Source organism: Notolepis coatsorum (genome assembly GCF_963971535.1).
Source record: "Notolepis coatsorum genome assembly, chromosome: 18".
NCBI lineage: Eukaryota > Metazoa > Chordata > Actinopteri > Aulopiformes > Paralepididae > Notolepis > Notolepis coatsorum.
Window position 1 is genome coordinate 3167324 of NC_140182.1, and position 20511 is coordinate 3187834.

General features: G+C 44.5%; 1 protein-coding gene across 1 annotated transcript in view; it reads left to right on the forward strand.

The window, feature by feature from the left end:
• Positions 1–20511, forward strand: part of lsp1a (lymphocyte specific protein 1 a) — a gene marked incomplete at its 5' end in the record, with an annotated part of 74296 nt that overhangs the window by 27297 nt on the left and 26488 nt on the right. Inside the window, 6 exons of the mRNA XM_084334481.1 lie at positions 1177–1681; positions 3283–3428; positions 5896–6133; positions 9529–9663; positions 12253–12296; positions 17128–17209. Of these exons, the coding sequence (XP_084190607.1) occupies positions 1177–1681; positions 3283–3428; positions 5896–6133; positions 9529–9663; positions 12253–12296; positions 17128–17209 (1150 nt within the window). The remainder of the gene's footprint in view (positions 1–1176; positions 1682–3282; positions 3429–5895; positions 6134–9528; positions 9664–12252; positions 12297–17127; positions 17210–20511) is intronic.

Sequence of the window (20511 nt, forward strand, 5' to 3'; positions counted from 1 at the left end):
CAGACGGTTAACCCTTTCACTGCCACACAACAGCAGGTTAACCCTTTCACTGCCACACTACAGAAGGTTAACCCTTTACTATCACACTATACCGACGGTTAACCCTCGGTAGTGTGATAGTAAAGGGTTAACCTTCTGTCGTGTGGCAGTGAAAGGGTTTTAAGGACCCCCTCGAAAACGAGATAGCATATCTCTTTTTTTTGTACCTACTTTTTCTCCCCCTTTTTTCCGTATTTTCTCCCATCCCAATTTAGTCGTTATGCCAATTCCCTTCCTGGTCGTTGTGCGCTTTTTGCCCCCTACTGTCGGCCTGGGGAGGGAGAAGACTATCACACGCCTCCTCCGATACATGTGGAGTCAGCCAGCCGCTTATTTTCACCTGACAGCGAGGACTCTCACTGGGGGAGCGTAATGCGTGGGAGGATCACACTACCTCCCCCAGTTCCCTTCCTCGCTGTGCAGGCGCCCTGACCGACCAGTAGGAGTCGCTGTTTACAACGACCAGGATACACACCCCGCCGGCTTCCCACCCGCTGACACTGCCAATTATGTTAGTAGGGGACGACTGACCAAGCCGGAGGCACCGCTGACAGCTGGATTCCATCCCAGAGTCTCTGCGGTGGTACAGTAGGCGAGTGCTTAGTCCACTGCGCTACCCAGCTGCCCCACGAGATAAATAAATAAATAAATGTCTAATTTTGGGCGGCTACGTGGCGCAGTGGGCACGGCGCTCGCAACGAATGCTGGAGACAGGGCTCGAACTGGATGCCTCCTGTTCGAGCCCCGCTCTCCACATTGCTTTCAGTTTAGCTGGTCGTCCACAGTAATACACATTGGCTGTATTACGGGGAGGGAAACTGAAGGGTGGGGATCGGGCGTTGTGGACAGCGACTCCTACAGGTCGGTTGGTGCGCCTGCGCAGTAGAATCAAGAAGCGACGGGGCGGGGCCCCTCCAAAGCCCAGACCCCCGACGCTGAAAGATCGAGCAGCGCAGGTGAAAAGATGCGCCGGCTGTTACCTCGAGTATTGTGGGAGGCAAGAAACAACGTTCGAAGACAGGGGAGGGTTGAATTGGACGATATGAAAAATTGGGATGGGAGAAAAATATAAAATGGGAGAAAAAGTGGATAAAAAAAAAAAAATCTAATTTGGAACTCTTCCGCTCTCCCCCTCAGGTCCGACCCGAAGCCCGGCCGCTCCCCCGCCGTGGAGGAGGACGAGGGCTTCAGCGACTGGTCCCAGCGGCAGGAGAGGCGCCGGCAGCAGCAGCGCATGCAGGAGCTGAGTCAAGGAGCGGAGGAGGAGGAGGAGGAGGACGAGGAGGAGGAGGAGGAGAAGACGTCCGGCGGAAGAAGAAGTGCGACGAACGCGGTGAACGGAGGAGCCGTCTCGGAAAAAAAGAATAATAAACTCACGTCCTCCTCCTCCTCCTCCTCCGCTCGTCTGCCAGAGAGACGGCCGAGGGAGCGGGACGACGGCGCGGAGCAGCAGGCGAGGAGGGCGAGCGAGAGGAGGACGGAGGAGGGTGCGGAGCAGGCGAGGAGGGCGAGCGAGAGGAGGACGGCGGGTGAGGAGCAGGCGAGGAGGGAGGCGGCGAGAGAGGAGGAAGAGCAAAGAAAGAGGGAGGAAGAGAGAAGATTGTCCAAAAAGAAGGAGGAGGATCAAATACCAGAGACGGGGGTAAGAGTTTAGATCTCGTGATCAAATCAAATTGTTATGTTGTACGTCCGTAGTATTTTGTATGTAGGTAGAGGTGTAGTAATAAGACTCCGGATACAGGATTACTCTTTAGCCTTTTAGTCAAGCATAGCAGGTTAGGTTACAGCAGGGTACATTCTGTTCTTATTCTCATTCTGCGTGTCTACTCTTCTTCTGCACGTAACATCATACAGCATCGTGGCCTCTTCTTCTACTGCTCCCCCTGTATCATTGTATCAACTACGCCCCATAGTGGAGACTCTTGGGAATACAGCTTCAGCTGTAATGTTAGAGAACACAACACAAATCAAATCAAATGTATTTGTAAAGCTAATGTCCCCATGGGGCCGGACACGTCTTCTTTAAACGAGTCAAGAACAAACATCACAATAAATCAAGAACAAAAAACCCACCATGAAATCCAAGATAAATGTAAAATAAACCAGACATACCCCACGTGGAGGTAAGGGAAAACTCACTAAAAACCGAGCAATAGGAAAAAAGCACCACAGGTGATGTGGAGGAGAGAAACCTTAGTTTGGGTTCCTGAAAAGCACTTTATAAATAAAATGTATTATTATTATTATTATTAGAAGGGTTGTTCAAGGGGGGATCCCCCTTCTTAGATGTCGGTGATAGTAGTGTTGCTACGGAGGATCGGTGGGTGGAGAATAAAACAGGTAAAAAAGTTGGTAAGTATGTACACAAATATGCAACTGGGGTAAATAGGAAAATGTTTGAAAGATTTAAATATAATAGAGCTAAGAAGAAGAACAACAACAACAAAAGAGAAAGCATATAGGGAAATGAGCGCTAATATGAAAATAGGATAAAGGCTATTAAATGTCAAGGCTCGGAGCTCAAAAACGAAATCTGATCTGAACTAAAGACTGGCAATTGTAGTTCAGTTCAGTTCAGTTATTTTTTATTTCGGGCTTTGGACGCATAACAACGGTCATTCCATAAATCGCCAAAGTTTTAGCTGCTATTGCAGCATTGTCCAATTGTCTGAAAGGGGCTGAAGGGAGAAGCACTAGGCTTGTTGGGCCCTACCCCTGAAGACTTACGTTTCTTTTTTTTTACTATTTTTTTTACATACATACATAGTACATACATATAGTACACATTACAGTACACATATAGTGCACATTACAGTACACATTACAGTATATATAGTATACCTGCAGTATATAATAGTATATATAATAGTATATAGTACAATACGGCACATATATAATGTGATATGAGATATATAGTACATGATATATACAATATAATATAGTACCATAATATAATAGTATATACTGGCAATTGTAGTATGTTGATTCATAGTCCCGTGATCGCAGCAGGTGACTTAAACTAGAAAATCTACACAGAACGATACACACGAGGCGCTGGACAGAAAAACAGGTGGAACAATATAAAAATAAGTTTGCTCACTAGATAACGCTCCCATGAACATTTCTTGGTATTACCACCACGTGTGATGATCCGAGAGCGTTATGCTATTTTGTTCTTTGTTCTTTGTTTGAAGTCTTACTCACATAATCAACGCTTTTCTGTGCACTTTTCATTCCACCCAGGTGGAGAAGAGAAAAGAGCTGAAGGTTTCGTGCACGACGTCCAAGGTCCTTCTTCATCAGGAGGCAAAGCACCGCGACACCAACGGAGGAGACGCAGCGGGCCGGGTGGCCGGGTCATCATGCACCGAAGCTAAAAGGGCTACCAGGTGGGTCTGGTTACATCCACGGTGACGCTCCTTTGGATGGTCCATTATACAGACAAACCAAATCTTTTCCAAGTAAAGATTTTTTATCCAAAGCGCTTTACAATTTTGTTCCTCACATTTTACCCGTACACTCACACATTCACACACCGACGGCGGAGGCGACCGTGCAAGGTGCCGACCTGCTCATCGGTGGAGCAATTAGGGGTTAAGTGTCTTGCTCAAGGACACTTCGACGTGCTGCCCGGGAGGAGTGGGAATCGAACCGGGAACCTTCCAATTACCAGACGACCGCTCTACCTCCTGGGTCACTGTCGCCCTAATGTACATTTTTTCTATCGCTTCCATGACTAAATAAATTAGGTGACTAGCGGCCATCATAGGGATTTTTGCCAACTATTAACAAATGATACATTTGCCTCCACTCTTTAAATCAAGTGCTTATTAAAGATCAAAGCACATCTGTAAATATGGTTGTGCCAGAGATGTGCTTACCGTTTCAAGAAATCACTCATTCAGTGTATTTAAAATAAGTACTAAGTACCGACGGCCCAGTGTTGTGGCACTCGACTCGGACTGATCTTCATGACGCGTGACTCGACTCGGACTGATCTTCATGACGCGTGACTCGACTCGGACTGATCTTCATGACGCGTGACTCGACTCGGACTGATCTTCATGACGCGTGACTCGACTCGGACTGATCTTCATGACGCGTGACTCGACTTGGACTTGGACTCGAGCTTCGACTGCATTCGGACTCGGAAGATGCAGACGAGGACTCGGACTTGTTCATTGATAAATAAGTAGGGATACCGATATTGGCTTTTTTACCGATACCGATATACCGATATTGTCCAACTCTTAATTTCCGATACCGATATCAACCGATACCGATATATGCAGGGTTTCCCCCAAAAAACGGAATAATTTCAGGTAATTAACATTACATATCTCTTGTCGTGTAATTAACACAACATTATGCATACTTTGACAATAAATAAAATAATAATTTGTTCTTACTTGCTTACCTGGGTAAATAAAGGTTGTAGAAATGTAAACACAATTTTTTTTTTTTTTTTTTTTTTTTTTATCGATACCGATATTTTCCGATATCACATTTTGATGCCGATATCGGCCGTCAGCTCTTTGACTGTGGAGTGGACTCAACCTGGATGACTCGGACTCGGACTCAAACACTGGGGACTCGAGACTCGACTCGAGATTTAGTGACTCGACTACAACACTGCTAGGGCCATAGTGAACGAATAATAATAATAATAATAATAATAATAATAATAATAATAATAATAATAATAATAATAATAATAATAATAATAATAATAATAATAATAATAATAATAATAATAATAATAATAATAATAATAATAATAATAATAATAATAATAATAATAATAATAATAATAATAATATAATAATAATAATAATAATAATAATAATAATAATAATAATAATAATAATAATAATAATAATAATAATAATAATACATCAATTTTGCATAGCGCTTTTCCGAATGCTCAAAGACACTTTACAGAGCAAAATAAACAATACACTTTTAGTAGAAAAAAAATGAAAATAAAAAAATTATATAAAAGGTGAGAGAGGAAGGCGTTCAAGGGTTAAACAGGTGGGTTTTGAGGGCTTTTTTTAAATGATGAGAGGGTGTCGTCTGCATGACGGATATGGTCGGGCAGGGCGTTCCAGAGGGTGGGGGCATCTGCAGCGAAGGCCCTGTCGCCCCCCCAGGTCCGGAGACGAGGGGGAAACTAGGGATGTCCGATATTATCGGCCGATATCGGCAGTAAAATGTGATATCGGAAAATATCGATATCGGTAAAAAAAAAGAAAAAAAAACAATAACAATATTTTTTTTTTTTACATTTATTTAACCTTTATTTACCCAGGCAAGCAAGTAAGAACCAATTCTTATTTTATTTATTGTCAAAAGTATGCATGTTGGTTTAATTCAACAACAAGAGATATGTAATGTTAATTTTTACTTTTTTAATAATAATAATAATAATAATAATAATAATAATAATAATAATACTTCGTTTTATATAGCGCCTTTCAGAGGACCCAAGGTCGCTTTACATAAGGGGGGGGGGGGGGGGAGATAACAAGTCAACAAACATAGTGGACAGACACAACACATACATATAAAGTGAGAAAGTTAGTTAATGATCATATTTTGCACAGATAATGCTTACATTTAGAAAGCCTTTTGAATGCATCCAGTGAAATTATTAGTTACCTGAAATTATTCAGTTTTTTTGGGGGGGGGGGGAACCCTGCATATATCGGTATCGGTTGATATCGGTATCGGAAATTAAGAGTTGGACAATATCGGAATATCGGTATCGGTAAACCAATATCGAGCATCCCTAGGGGAAACAGCAAAAATGTAAAGTCCTCTTCCTCTTCCTCTTCCTCCTCCCCGTCCCGGTAGCGGCCGGCCAGCGGTTCAGGAGCCGGTGGGGGCGGAGCAGGTGGCCCGGGAGGCGGAGCAGCTCAGACAGCGGCAGGCGGAGGCGGAGCGAGAGGCGGAGCAGCTCAGACAGCGGCAGGCGGAGGCGGAGCGAGAGCTGGAGGATCTCAACCAGAGGAGGGAGGAGAGGCGCCGGGTCCGGGAGGACGAGGAGCGCCGGAGGGAGGAGGGGGAGCAGCGACGCGTGGCCAGAGAAGAGGTGGGAGAGGGTTCAAGAGGGTTTTATTTGTCACACACTACTGTACACACACACACTACACACACACACACACTACAGACACACACTACACACACACACTACACACACACACACACTACAGACACACACTACTGTACACACACACACTACACACACACACACACACTACAGACACACACTACAGACACACACTACACACACACACTACACACACACACACACACACACACACTACACACACACACTACAGACACACACACACACACACACTACACACACACACACTACACACACACACTACTGTACATACACACACTACACACACACACACACACACACTACAGACACACACTACACACACACACTACACACACACTACACGCACACACACTACTGTACATACACACACTACACACACACACACACACACACTACAGACACACACTACACACACACACTACACACACACACTACAGACACACACTACACACACACACTACACACACACTACTCACACACACTACACACACACACACACACTACAGACACACACTACACACACACACTACTGTACATACACACACTACACACACACACACACACACACTACTGTACATACACACACTACACACACACACACACACACACACACTACTGTACATACACACACTACACACACACACTACACACACACACTACTGTACACACACACTACACACACACACTACACACACACTACACACACACACTACAAACACACACCACACTACACACACACACTACTGTACACACACACACTACACACACACACTACAAACACACACCACACACACACACACACTACACACACTACTGTACACACACACTACAGACACACACTACACACACACACTACACACACACTACTCACACACACTACACACACACACACACTACAGACACACACTACACACACACACTACTGTACATACACACACTACACACACACACACACACACTACTGTACATACACACACTACACACACACACACACACACACACTACTGTACATACACACACTACACACACACACTACACACACACACTACTGTACACACACACTACACACACACACTACACACACACTACACACACACACTACAAACACACACCACACTACACACACACACTACTGTACACACACACACTACACACACACACTACAAACACACACCACACACACACACACACTACACACACACTACTGTACACACACACTACACACACACACACACACACACACTACTGTACATACACACACTACACACACACACACACACACACACTACTGTACATACACACACTACACACACACACTACACACACACACTACTGTACACACACACTACACACACACACTACACACACACTACACACACACACTACAAACACACACCACACTACACACACACACTACTGTACACACACACACTACACACACACACTACAAACACACACCACACACACACACACACTACACACACACTACTGTACACACACACTACACACACACACACACACACACACACACTACTGTACATACACACACTACACACACACACACACACACACACACTACTGTACATACACACACTACACACACACACTACACACACACACTACTGTACACACACACTACACACACACACTACACACACACTACACACACACACTACAAACACACACCACACTACACACACACACACTACTGTACACACACACACTACACACACACACTACAAACACACACCACACACACACACACACTACACACACACTACTGTACACACACACTACACACACACACTACACACACACACTACTGTACACACACACTACACACACACACTACACACACACACTACTGTACATACACACACTACACACACACACTACACACACACACACTACACACACACACTACAGACACACATTACACACACACACACACTACAGACACACACTACACACACACTACTGTACACACACACTACACTACACACACACACACTACAGACACACACTACACACACACACTACACACACACACTACAGACACACATTACACACACACACTACACACACACTACACTGCACACACACACACTACAGACACACACTACACACACACTACACTACACACACACACACTACAGACACGAGACGTGCAGTGAGATGCAGGTGGCCTCGATTGTGCAAAAATACAAATAATAAAATAGAATAATAAAATAGAATAGTGATGATAAAAAGTCACACGAATAAAATTTGAATCGGAATCAAGAATCACGAATCAAGAGGTTTATTATTTGTCACATACATACCAGGGCATACAGTGAAATGCGGGCGGTCATGCCCGCATCGATTGTGCAAAATATACTATAATAAAAATAGACATACAAAAAATATATAATAGGTAAGACACAAGATATGCATGATGATACAAAAAGACATGCTAAGTTCCTGAGAAACTGGTTCCTATGTACACTATACTATACAATATACAATTTACAATTTTAACTCTAAATACAATACAATGCTAAGCATAAAGGTAATGAGTAATATATACAATAATATACAAATATACAGTTCTGTTTTTAAAGTGACATTTTTGTAGTGTACTTGTGTGTGAGAGTGTAAGTGAGGATGTGTGTGTGTGTGCGTGTGTGTGTGTGTGTGTGCGTGTGTGTGTGTGTGTGTGTGTGTGTGTGTGTGTGTGGCGTGTGTGTGTGTGTGTGTGCGTGTGTGTGTGTGTGTGTGCGTGTGTGTGTGTGTGTGTGTGTGTGTGTGTGTGTGTGTGTGTGTGTGTGTGTGTGTGTGTGTGTGTGTGTGTGTGTGTGTGTGTGTGAGAGTGTAAGTGAGGATGTGTGGTGTGTGTGTGTGTGTGTGTGTGTGTGTGTGTGTGTGTGTGTGTCTGAGAGTGTAAGTGAGGATGTGTGGTGTGTGTGTGTGTGTGTGTGTGTGTGTGTGTGTGTGTGTGTGTGTGTGTGTGTGTGTGTGTGTGTGTGTTCATGTGTGCTTGTGTGTGTGTGTGTGTGTGTGTGTTCATGTGTGCTTGTGTGTGTGTGTGTGTGTGTGTGTGTGTGTGTGTGTGTGTGTGTGTGTGTGTGTGTGTGTGTGTGTGTGTGTTCATGTGTGCTTGTGTGTGGAGAGATCACCACTAGGCTAGTTATGACGATAAGAATGAATACATACGACGTGATGTAGAGAGTAATATATAGAAGTCAGAATATAATACACTTCATAACTTCAACGGCCGATGAGAAAGTGAAAGAAGGATCCCTCTTAACCTCATTATCAATCAATCAATCAATCAATCAATCAATCAATCAATCAATCAATCAATCAACTGACTGCAGGAGGAGAAGAGGCGGATGAAGGGGGACATGGAGAGGCGGAGGTCGGAGGCAGCGGAGAGGATGAAGACCCTCGGGGCGTCCGCTGGGGACGGAGAGGAGTTCAGTCCCTTCAGTCCAAAGGGTTCCACCCACAAGGTGAGAGGGCTTTCTGTCCTGGCTCAAGAGCTGCTGACTGGTTTTAGATTTGACTCTGTAAAATACTGCTGACGTTAGGGCTGCCGCACGATTCTTGTACCCCTTGTACCGACCAGTAGGGGGAACATGCGCACAACAACCAGGGAGGGGAGGGGGGGAATTGGCATAACGACTCAATTGGGATGGGGAGAAAAGCATAGAAAATCAGGCGGAGAAAAAGAGGATACAAAAAAAAAGAATCGTCATCATTTAAAAAAGTTAAGTAAAAAGTAAAAAAAAGAAAAAGAAAAGTATCGTCATAATTTAGAAATTAGATTGCTTTGGTCTATGAATCGGGATCGCGATTTTATTTCTATTAATCGTGCAACCCTAGCTGACGTTGACAATTACTCTGACTTAATCGCCAAGAATGTCTACCGTAATATCTTCACTGTTGCAACAACAACAACAACAAAGACAAAACTGATAACAAATAATTGTGCATTATATCTTTACAGCCACTGTGCTCAGTTTCAGCTTGTAAGTTTGCTTGCGTGTGCGTGGCGTGTATTCGTACATGCGTGTGTATCCACCTCCTCCACCACATGTAGTGCATGTAGTGTTGTCACGGAACACGCCGAGGAGCGGAATTGTTGTGCCGTGTTTGTTTGATGTTGAAAACAAAAGATGTATGCAGTATGATGCTATTCACTCTGCCTATAATATGCCACCCTGTGATGCCAGTTGTTTCAGCATGCGTTCAATGTATACCCAGGCCATGGACGTGTTCTAACGGTTCGATGACAAAGAATGCCATCTGTCAATTCATAGTCAAACAAAAACCTCCTCCATAGATGGCTTAAATCATGTCCTCAAGTTCTGTCACCATGGGCTGTGTGAAATTATGTTTGTGATGCAGTTGTGCTTCGCAAATATTTGTGTATGAATTTGTCACCGCTTGACTTGTGCACGGCACTGCATGTCTTGACTTTCCGTCTATGAAAAGGTGGCTGGATGACTTTGTCGGGGTTAGGGTGAGGATTTATGGCTCTTGTGGAATCTTGTTTTATATGAACGATCACGTTATACAGGCGTTGGGTCTCGTTCGCCAACATTGTCATAAGATTTCTTGGAAGGTCATAAATGAAAGTCGACGACAATTACCCCCGGATTCACCAACGCGTGGAGAGGCTGTCTTAACTCGCCAAAAAGATCACGGCTGCGATGCCCAGAATGAGATGCGTCACTCATTGACAAACTTGAACGGGCGTTCCCGTTTTACTTCATTTGCATACAGACACGCCTGTCCAGCTCATTATAATGCGAGGGCAGGTGTGGAAATAGAGGTTCAGAATGGCCCCGTATTCAACAGGTAGCGGAAGCGCTTTGCGACGGATCAAATTTGATTGGATTCAAAATGTATTATCATCACACAGCACACTATATACCTATAGTGGAATAGACTGTATTAATATTCTATATTTATACCATCTTGTTGCGCGCTCCTGGCCGTGCACCAACATTTGTCCGATCTTTTGTCCTAAGTCCGTTGGTGAATGAGACCCATTGTGCTCTCTCAAGAGACTTGGAACAAGCGGGATTCATTGATGATAGCAAACGTATAGATGCCCTAATGCCATTTTCGAATGTAACGCCAGTAGCTGCGTTAGCTGTTCGCCAAACAAGCTAACAGCTTATCTGTGGTATATTGTGGTATAGAAGAAGAAGCCAGGAGCTAAACTCATTTCATGGCTGATGTCAAACGTTAATTCCTCTATAAACTTTGACTCGTTTTGAACCGACTGACTTGTCTTGGGTCTCTCGGAGGGCTTTGTCCTTGGCGCTGACATCGTGAGCCTCCCTCCGCCCGTGTGTGTCATCTCAGAGAGCCAACGAAGAGGGTTTGACAGCAGAGAGGATGTGCTCGGCGAGCGAGTCGACAGACTGGGCTCTGTGTGATTCCGGTCGGAGGTTTGAGCCTCGACATAAGGGATCCTTTTGTGCGGGTGGAACCAGAGCCTGTGAGCGTACTGCGCGGCCACGGCTACTTTCATGTTTGACCCCCCCGCTTGGAAACCAAGGGCAAAGGAAATTTGGACTCTGTCCTAAACTATGAGTCCTCTATGAACTCACCAAATCACAAGCATTTTTGTTAAAAAGAAAAGAAGATTTCTTTTTACTTTGAGGGATAAATGTAATGCTTAGCGTGTGGTGTGTTGACTCAGGGTGATGTCAATGCATCTGAAATGGAAGTCTCCCAATATTCTGGTTTCACTGTGATTAGGTCTGTCATTTCCGTCGATAGAGCAGGGTGGCTTGAAGTCGTCGAGGTGATAATAATAATAATAATAATAATACATCTATTTTATATAGCGCTTTTCCAGGTGCTCAAAGACGCTTTACATAGGATAGGAGCGGACAGTCCCGAGTATAGACACTGCACTGTTTGAATTGGATGATATGCCTCCAATCCGCTGCCAAGATGAACTGTAATAAATACCATACTGATCAGCCATTAGCCTGGCTTCAGTTGACTGAGCTGAGACGCAGAAGGCTTCCTCCACTCTCAGAAACAATAACCGTGTGCATCATCATCATCATCTTTTTCAGATCACGGTGAGAACGGAATCCTTGAATCGGTCGCTGAGGAAAAGGTAAACATCCCGGTCCCATTTTTGGCCAAAACAAAACCCATGAGACTCGGGTGCACACACTCCACACTCAAACAACCACATTGAAAACGGCCGCCTCAGACCCACTCCTCCTATCCGAGCTCCGGGAGGGTCATCAAAGAGAAGCCACCTATTCTCAGTCCTCGCTCCACAATGGTGGAACAAACGTCCCACCACAGTTAGGACATGCAGCCGAAACCAGACCAATCTTTCAAGATTCAAGAGGTTTATTTGTCACATACATACCATACATACCTACAGTGAAATGCGGGTGGCCTTGCCCGCTTTTATTGTGCAATAATACTAAATAATAAAATAGACATAATATACAGGTAATAAAATAGACATAAAATAGGCATGATAAAATAGACATGCTAAAGTCCTGAGATAGTGCAATACAATGTTAGCTACGGATTTAAGGCACTGGGTCCTATGTACACTACTATACAATATACAGTTTTTACTCTTTTTGCCGTCGACTAAAGACACACTTCTTCAACCAATATCTGAAATGAAAAAAAGAAAAAAAAAAAAAAAAAAAAAAAAAAAAATAATAATAAAATAATTAACAATAATAATAATAATAATAATAATAATAATAATAATAATAATAATAATAATAATAATAATAATAATAATAATAACCCTAACCTTACGGTCATGCACTTGTCCTAATATACTAACCTACACTCAGGGGTGTAAAAAGTACCCAGAAATTATACTTAAGTGAAAGTATGGGTACCGTCTCAAATATGACTCAAGTAAAAGTCAAAGTATCTGGCTAAAAACACATTTGAGTAAAAGTAAAAAAGTCCTACTTTTAAATGTACTTAAGTACTAAAAAGTAAAAGTAAATTTTCTTTTTAAAGGGATAGACCAGGGGTCTCAAACTCATTCCATCGTGGGCCAAGTTTTCATTTTAACTATACATTGCACCAGGTGAGTTAGTTGAAGAGGTGAGCCAATTAGTGAAATCATCAGCTGGTGTTCAGGCAAGGTTGGAATGAAACCAAGCAGACACTCTGCCCACAATGCGATAGACATTGCTGAAATGAAAGAACAGAGGACACTTTTTTTGCATTACAATTATTTAATGCACTTCTCCATTGAAGGTAAACTAACATGGACGGCATTCACATCACAGCATGAATAATATCACAATATTAAAAACAGAATGGTGTATCCTGAATAATATCACAATATTAACCACAGAATACTGGATTATCCTGAATAATATCACAATATTAACCACAGCATACTGGATTATCCTGAATAATATCACAATATTAACCACAGAATACTGGAGTACCCTGAATAATATCACAATATTAAAGACAGAATACTGGAGTACCCTGAATAATATCACAATATTAAAGATAGAATACTGGAGTAAACAGTATTCTGGAGTGTCCTCCCTCAAATCATATGATCTTACATCATCGACAAAGGTCGTTGGGCTTTTGACGAGGCCCCCCTGGTCCTGATGACCTGGCTTTAATGTTCTGGGTTATGTCATCATGTCCTGCTTTTGTACACATTCTACCTTGAATATTGTTTGATGAAGATAAACACAACCTTTCCCACAGAGGTCTGTTAATGTTAATATGTTACAGAGCTCGAAGGGAAGCTGATATCACTGATTTGTAGATCAATAGTAATTATGTAATTATGATCTTATGGTATAGAAACTATACATTTTCTACTACAGTACCCTGAATAATATCACAATATTAACCACAGCATAATGCGGATCTGACTGTCTATTCTTCTGATAGCAGGTGTTTAATCAAAGATCCCCGCTTTCTAGTGTTGCACGAGGACCAATCAGCATGGGTATGGGCGGGTTCATTTTCCATGGATGGGGATTTGATTGGCTGTTTACCTGCGGTCGCAGGATTAATAACGTTAACGTTAGTTCGGCCAGATAAACAATTAAAATATACTAATTAAAATGGTTGGACCTGTGAGATTTGTACTTTGTAGGTCTGCATTTTAAATGTAAGGAGTAAAAAGTATGTTTTTTTTCTCTGAAATGTAATGGAGTAAAAGTACAAAGTATACAAACCTAATAATACTCAAGTAAAGTACAAATCCCCCAAAACAGTACTTAAGTATTGTAACAAAGTACAATTACTCAAGTACTTTACACCCCTGCACTGTAGCACTCAACACTTTGATGAACATTGTTCCTCAGCTGATAGAGTCGTGCCCTTCCTTCCTGCTGACTTGTCGCACAGAACTTGTAAGTCGCTTTGGATAAAAAGCGTTCAGCTGAATGACTAAATGTCAAATGTAAACAAGGCCCTGCGACCCGGGGGTGCCCCCCCCCCCCCTGAGAACGCACAGCCCCCCCCCCCCCCCCCCCCCCCCCCCCCCTCTAAGAAGGCAGTTATGCCGGTCTCAAAGGACTGCTGTCTGAAAGTAAACATGGACGAGAGGGCCGAGCGGTGACCTCTCGACCTCTCTCAGTGCATCGCCTTCGTCAGGCGTGGTGGTGATTTATGGCTCCGGTGGTTAACTCCGACCAGATGCAGCAGAAGAGGCCGCTGCGTTCGTTCTCTCCTCCCTGCGGCCGCCTCTGGTGAAGTATAGAGCTGGTGGCCGGGACCCGGGACCCGGCGAGGCTCCAGACGGAGTGAGTCATCAGCGCTAAGGAGCTCTCGGCGGTTTCGTTTCGTACGGAAGCTGTGAAAATAGGAAGCAGGCGGCAGCTCTTCTCGGATTCCAGGCGGGACAGCTGTGAAAAGTATGACGTCTTTTTAAAGGTCGTCGGAGGACAACGGGCCCTTTGATGTCGGGCGGGGGTGGGGGGCAGAGGTGATGTGTGTAAATAAAGACGTGGTGGTAGCGATTCAACGCGTTGTCGAAATACAAAAGTGTTTTTTGCTGATGGTGACTTTTCCTTTTTCTACTGCCCTCCCTCCTCGTACAGAAACCGCGACGTTATTCAGCCGGCACACACGCACATCTATGGTATAATAATATAATATGATAATGATGTTAATTCAAGTTGGAAGAAAAAAGCTAATTGTGGAATGTTAAAGGACCGTACCAGTCTTTTTTGACATGTGGGTTCCAAGTCCTTCCTCTCACGATACAGACATCACTACTATGCCGTTCATTTTTCATAATCTTTTACCGTTAACTGTGAAAAAGTTGTAATTTTCAGCTGATTCACACCACTGGTGTGTTTAATAACCCTTTCACAACCACACTACTACAGAAGGTTAACCTTTCACAACCCCTTTGTCGTGTGGCAGTGAAAGGGTTAACCTTCTGTATTGTCGCGGTGAAAGGGTTAACCCTTTGGTAGTGAAAGGGTTATTAATGCATCCTCTCTGAGTGTGTCGAGGGGGGCGTGGCCTTCTGGTCATTGAAATTAGAGGTAGTTAATAATATGAAGCTTGAAACTAAAGGAATTCATGGGACCAGTGAGATCGGTTGCCAGGGGAGGGGAGTGTAACGAATGGGCCAATCAGGCGAACCCGAGTAGATTATGCAATGTTTTCAGGGAAGCCGATTGGATATCTGAAATGGTTTAATTCTGTTGATATCCAGGGGGCGTGGACAGAGATCAAAGAGTTGTAGTCCGCATTTTCACAACAGTTTCTAATTTGACATACAGTTCGTTCCGTTACAAAAATGTAACGAGAAAGAACACGATTTCCATTGTACTGAATCTTTAAGTGGAATAATAAAGTCACACGTCACGTGTCACATTAAAATAATCCCGGCGCCGTGCCTAAAGACACCGGTTATAATCTCGGAGGATTTGTTCTAACGACTCGCACGGCACGTGACTTTCAGGAGAACTCTCTCTCTCGTACAAACCGACTGAAATCCGAGTCATTCTTTCCAGATAGGAGTTTTTTTTTTGTGTTTAGGGAAACGTGTGTGAGGCCACTGGGTGTTTAGTCAGCTGGACGTGAGCTTTGTTTTCACCTCGGCTTGTTTGAGACTGAAGGCACCGTGTTAACAGCAGTTAGTCCAGTCCAGGGGTGTAAAGTACTCGAGTAATTGTACTTTGTTACAATACTTAAGTACTGTTTTGGGGGATTTGTACTTGACTCAAGTATTATTAGGTTTGTATACTTTGTACTTTTACTCAATTACATTTCAGAGAAAAAAAAACATACTTTTTACACCTTACATTTAAAATGCAGACCTACAAAGTACAGATCTCGCAGGTCCAACTATTTTAATTAGTATATTTGTTTCTCTGGCCGAACTATCGTTAACGTTATTATTTTATTTAAAAACAGCCAATCAAATCCCCATCAATGGAAAAATGTACCCGCTCATCATACCCATGCTGATTGGTCCTCGTGCAACACTAGAAGGCGGGGATCTTTGATTAAACACCCGCTAAGAATAATTTCATATCAAATGAAAACTTGGCCCACGATTGAATGAGTTTGATCCCTTGCAATAAAAAAAAGGTTTTTACTTTGACCTTTTAGTACTTAAGTACATTTAAAAAGTAGAAACTTTTAGACTTTTACTCGAGTGTGTGTTTTTAGCCAGATACTCTGACTTTTATTTGAGTACGATTTTGAGACGGTATACCCATACTTTCACTTGAGTATAATTTCTGGGCCTACTTGTTCCACCCCGGCTCCAGCCCAGGCAGCAGAATCACACTTTGAGACAACATGAGAGAGGGCTAAAGGTGGAAGACAGAGTCAACCAAATAGGGATGATGTGCCTAGTTCAGGTACAGCAGCTACTGTATCACTCACTGTGACTTAGGGGGCTTTCACACTCAGCCGTATTTCATTTGACTTGACTTAAGTCTTTGTTGTTTTGAACACAGCAACAGCTTCAAGAAGACTCAGCCTCCCGTCTTGCTCCCCCGCATCGACGACAAGCTGGAGCAGTACACCCACGCCATCGAGGTGAGTCACCCCCCCACCCCCCCAGCTGGAGCAGTACACCCCCCCCCCCCCCCCCCCCCCCCCGGAGCAGTACACCCCGAGAGACGATTTAGAGAAATGTGTCCATTGAGAATACATTGCAATTTGAAGTGAGGTGGACCGTGGTGTACAACGATGATGTATAGATATCTATATAGAACACTAGATAGCTTACCCGCGCTGCCGGCCAATGTAGAGCGACGTCGTCGTAGGGCCGCCATCTTGCTCGAGGCAGCTCAGCTACTGATAACATTCATGTCAACTTTTTTACTTAAAGGCATTTTTTTTTTTTTTTTTTTTTTTTTTACAAATCGCTTGAATCATAACCACGTTAATAATGCTTGTAATAAACCAACCCGTTTGTAAATCCGTCAATATTTCAGCGAGTTATGAGTATTTTTGTCTGTGCAGCTCACTCACCCCCTCACTCAAGGCTGACTCGAGCAAGATGGCGGCGGTTCAGTGACTCCGCCTTAAGCTATCTAGTGTTCTATATAGATATCTATGGACGTAACCACTACACCTCCCTATAGGTGACGCCTTGTCAGGGTCCGCCTCATGCGTGATGATGTACCTTGTCGTCACACATCAAAGTCAGGCGCGCCTCTTCAGAGCACCTGTCTGCTCTGTCATTAGGGGAAATACTTTATGGTCTTCTCAGGCAAGGCCCGGCTTGCTTTCTCGACACGTGAGTCATCCTTTCCCGGATGCACTCTTCAACACATGATTAGTAGTCGAGCAGAGGTTACAAATCTGTCCGGCACTGAAACTATTGCATCAAAACATGGCTCTCTCCACGCCGTATAGTTCTGTATCACTGTAGTAATAATAATATAATAATATATTTGATTTGTAGTGCGCTTTATAGTTGCGGAGCAAATCTCAAAGCGCTACGTTGTAAAAGAACTATAGGGCTGTCAACATGTATGCTTTTAACTCTGGAGATTAATTTAAATTATTTAAAGCGTTAAATTTGTTTTATCTAGATTAATCTATGGAGTGAAAAATGTCCAATATAATATAAGAAAGCGGTCTAGCTGAGTTGATGGTTTTGTTGAACATTTGTATTTCACAGGAGAGAAACTATATTCAAAGAAAGCTATTAAAATAGTCTTTGTGTTGATTTTACATTAATTCCATGATTTTACTCAAGTAAATATCTGTTACAAGCTTTAGTAGAAGAATGCGATTTTTAATCTAGATTAATCTACATTAATTACAGAAAATTGTGAGCAGCACTAAAAAGAACATAAAAGCTAGCAAGAGAGTAAAAAAAGAGAAGGTAAAATTAAGATTAAGATTAAAACTAGTAAGGAGTAAAAAGAACACTAGAACTAGTAAAAGAGTAGACATTTTATTTTTTATATAAAAAATAAATAAATAGGCTACATAAATTAAGAAGGGCTAAAACTGGTAAAAGAACAAAAAATTTGTGGAGCTAAAACTAGATACAAATCAACAAAAGGCTCTATTAAAAAGATGAGCTTTTAGGCCCTTTTTAAAAGCCTCCCCAGTCTGTGGTGCTCTCAGGTGGTCAGGGAGAGCGTTCCCCAGTCTGTGGTGCTCTCAGGTGGTCAGGGAGAGTGTTCCCCAGTCTGTGGTGCTCTCAGGTGGTCAGGGAGAGCGTTCCCCAGTCTGTGGTGCTCTCAGGTGGTCAGGGAGAGTGTTCCACAGTCTGTGGTGCTCTCAGGTGGTCAGGGAGAGTGTTCCACAGTCTGTGGTGCTCTCAGGTGGTCAGGGAGAGCGTTCCCCAGTCTGTGGTGCTCTCAGGTGGTCGGGGAGAGTGTTCTACAGTCTGTGGTGCTCTCAGGTGGTCAGGGAGAGTGTTCCCCAGTCTGTGGTGCTCTCAGGTGGTCAGGGAGAGTGTTCTACAGTCTGTGATGCTCTCAGGTGGTCAGGGAGAGTGTTCTACAGTCTGTGGTGCTCTCAGGTGGTCAGGGAGAGTGTTCCCCAGTCTGTGGTGCTCTCAGGTGGTCAGGGAGAGTGTTCCCCAGTCTGTGGTGCTCTCAGGTGGTCAGGGAGAGTGTTCCCCAGTCTGTGGTGCTCTCAGGTGGTCAGGGAGAGTGTTCCACAGTCTGTGGTGCTCTCAGGTGGTCAGGGAGAGCGTTCCCCAGTCTGTGGTGCTCTCAGGTGGTCAGGGAGAGTGTTCTACAGTCTGTGGTGCTCTCAGGTGGTCAGGGAGAGTGTTCTACAGTCTGTGGTGCTCTCAGGTGGTCAGGGAGAGCGTTCCCCAGTCTGTGGTGCTCTCAGGTGGTCAGGGAGAGCGTTCCCCAGTCTGTGGTGCTCTCAGGTGGTCGGGGAGAGTGTTCCCCAGTCTGTGGTGCTCTCAGGTGGTCAGGGAGAGTGTTCCCCAGTCTGTGGTGCTCTCAGGTGGTCAGGGAGAGCGTTCCCCAGTCTGTGGTGCTCTCAGGTGGTCAGGGAGAGTGTTCCCCAGTCTGTGGTGCTCTCAGGTGGTCAGGGAGAGCGTTCCCCAGTCTGTGGTGCTCTCAGGTGGTCAGGGAGAGCGTTCCCCAGTCTGTGGTGCTCTCAGGTGGTCAGGGAGAGTGTTCCCCAGTCTGTGGTGCTCTCAGGTGGTCAGGGAGAGCGTTCCCCAGTCTGTGGTGCTCTCAGGTGGTCAGGGAGAGTGTTCCACAGTCTGTGGTGCTCTCAGGTGGTCAGGGAGAGTGTTCCCCAGTCTGTGGTGCTCTCAGGTGGTCAGGGAGAGTGTTCCACAGTCTGTGGTGCTCTCAGGTGGTCAGGGAGAGTGTTCCCCAGTCTGTGGTGCTCTCAGGTGGTCAGGGAGAGTGTTCCACAGTCTGTGGTGCTCTCAGGTGGTCAGGGAGAGCGTTCCCCAGTCTGTGGTGCTCTCAGGTGGTCAGGGAGAGCGTTCCCCAGTCTGTGGTGCTCTCAGGTGGTCGGGGAGAGTGTTCCCCAGTCTGTGGTGCTCTCAGGTGGTCAGGGAGAGTGTTCCCCAGTCTGTGGTGCTCTCAGGTGGTCAGGGAGAGTGTTCCCCAGTCTGTGGTGCTCTCAGGTGGTCAGGGAGAGCGTTCCCCAGTCTGTGGTGCTCTCAGGTGGTCAGGGAGAGTGTTCTACAGTCTGTGGTGCTCTCAGGTGGTCAGGGAGAGTGTTCCCCAGTCTGTGGTGCTCTCAGGTGGTCAGGGAGAGCGTTCCCCAGTCTGTGGTGCTCTCAGGTGGTCAGGGAGAGCGTTCCCCAGTCTGTGGTGCTCTCAGGTGGTCAGGGAGAGCGTTCCCCAGTCTGTGGTGCTCTCAGGTGGTCAGGGAGAGTGTTCTACAGTCTGTGGTGC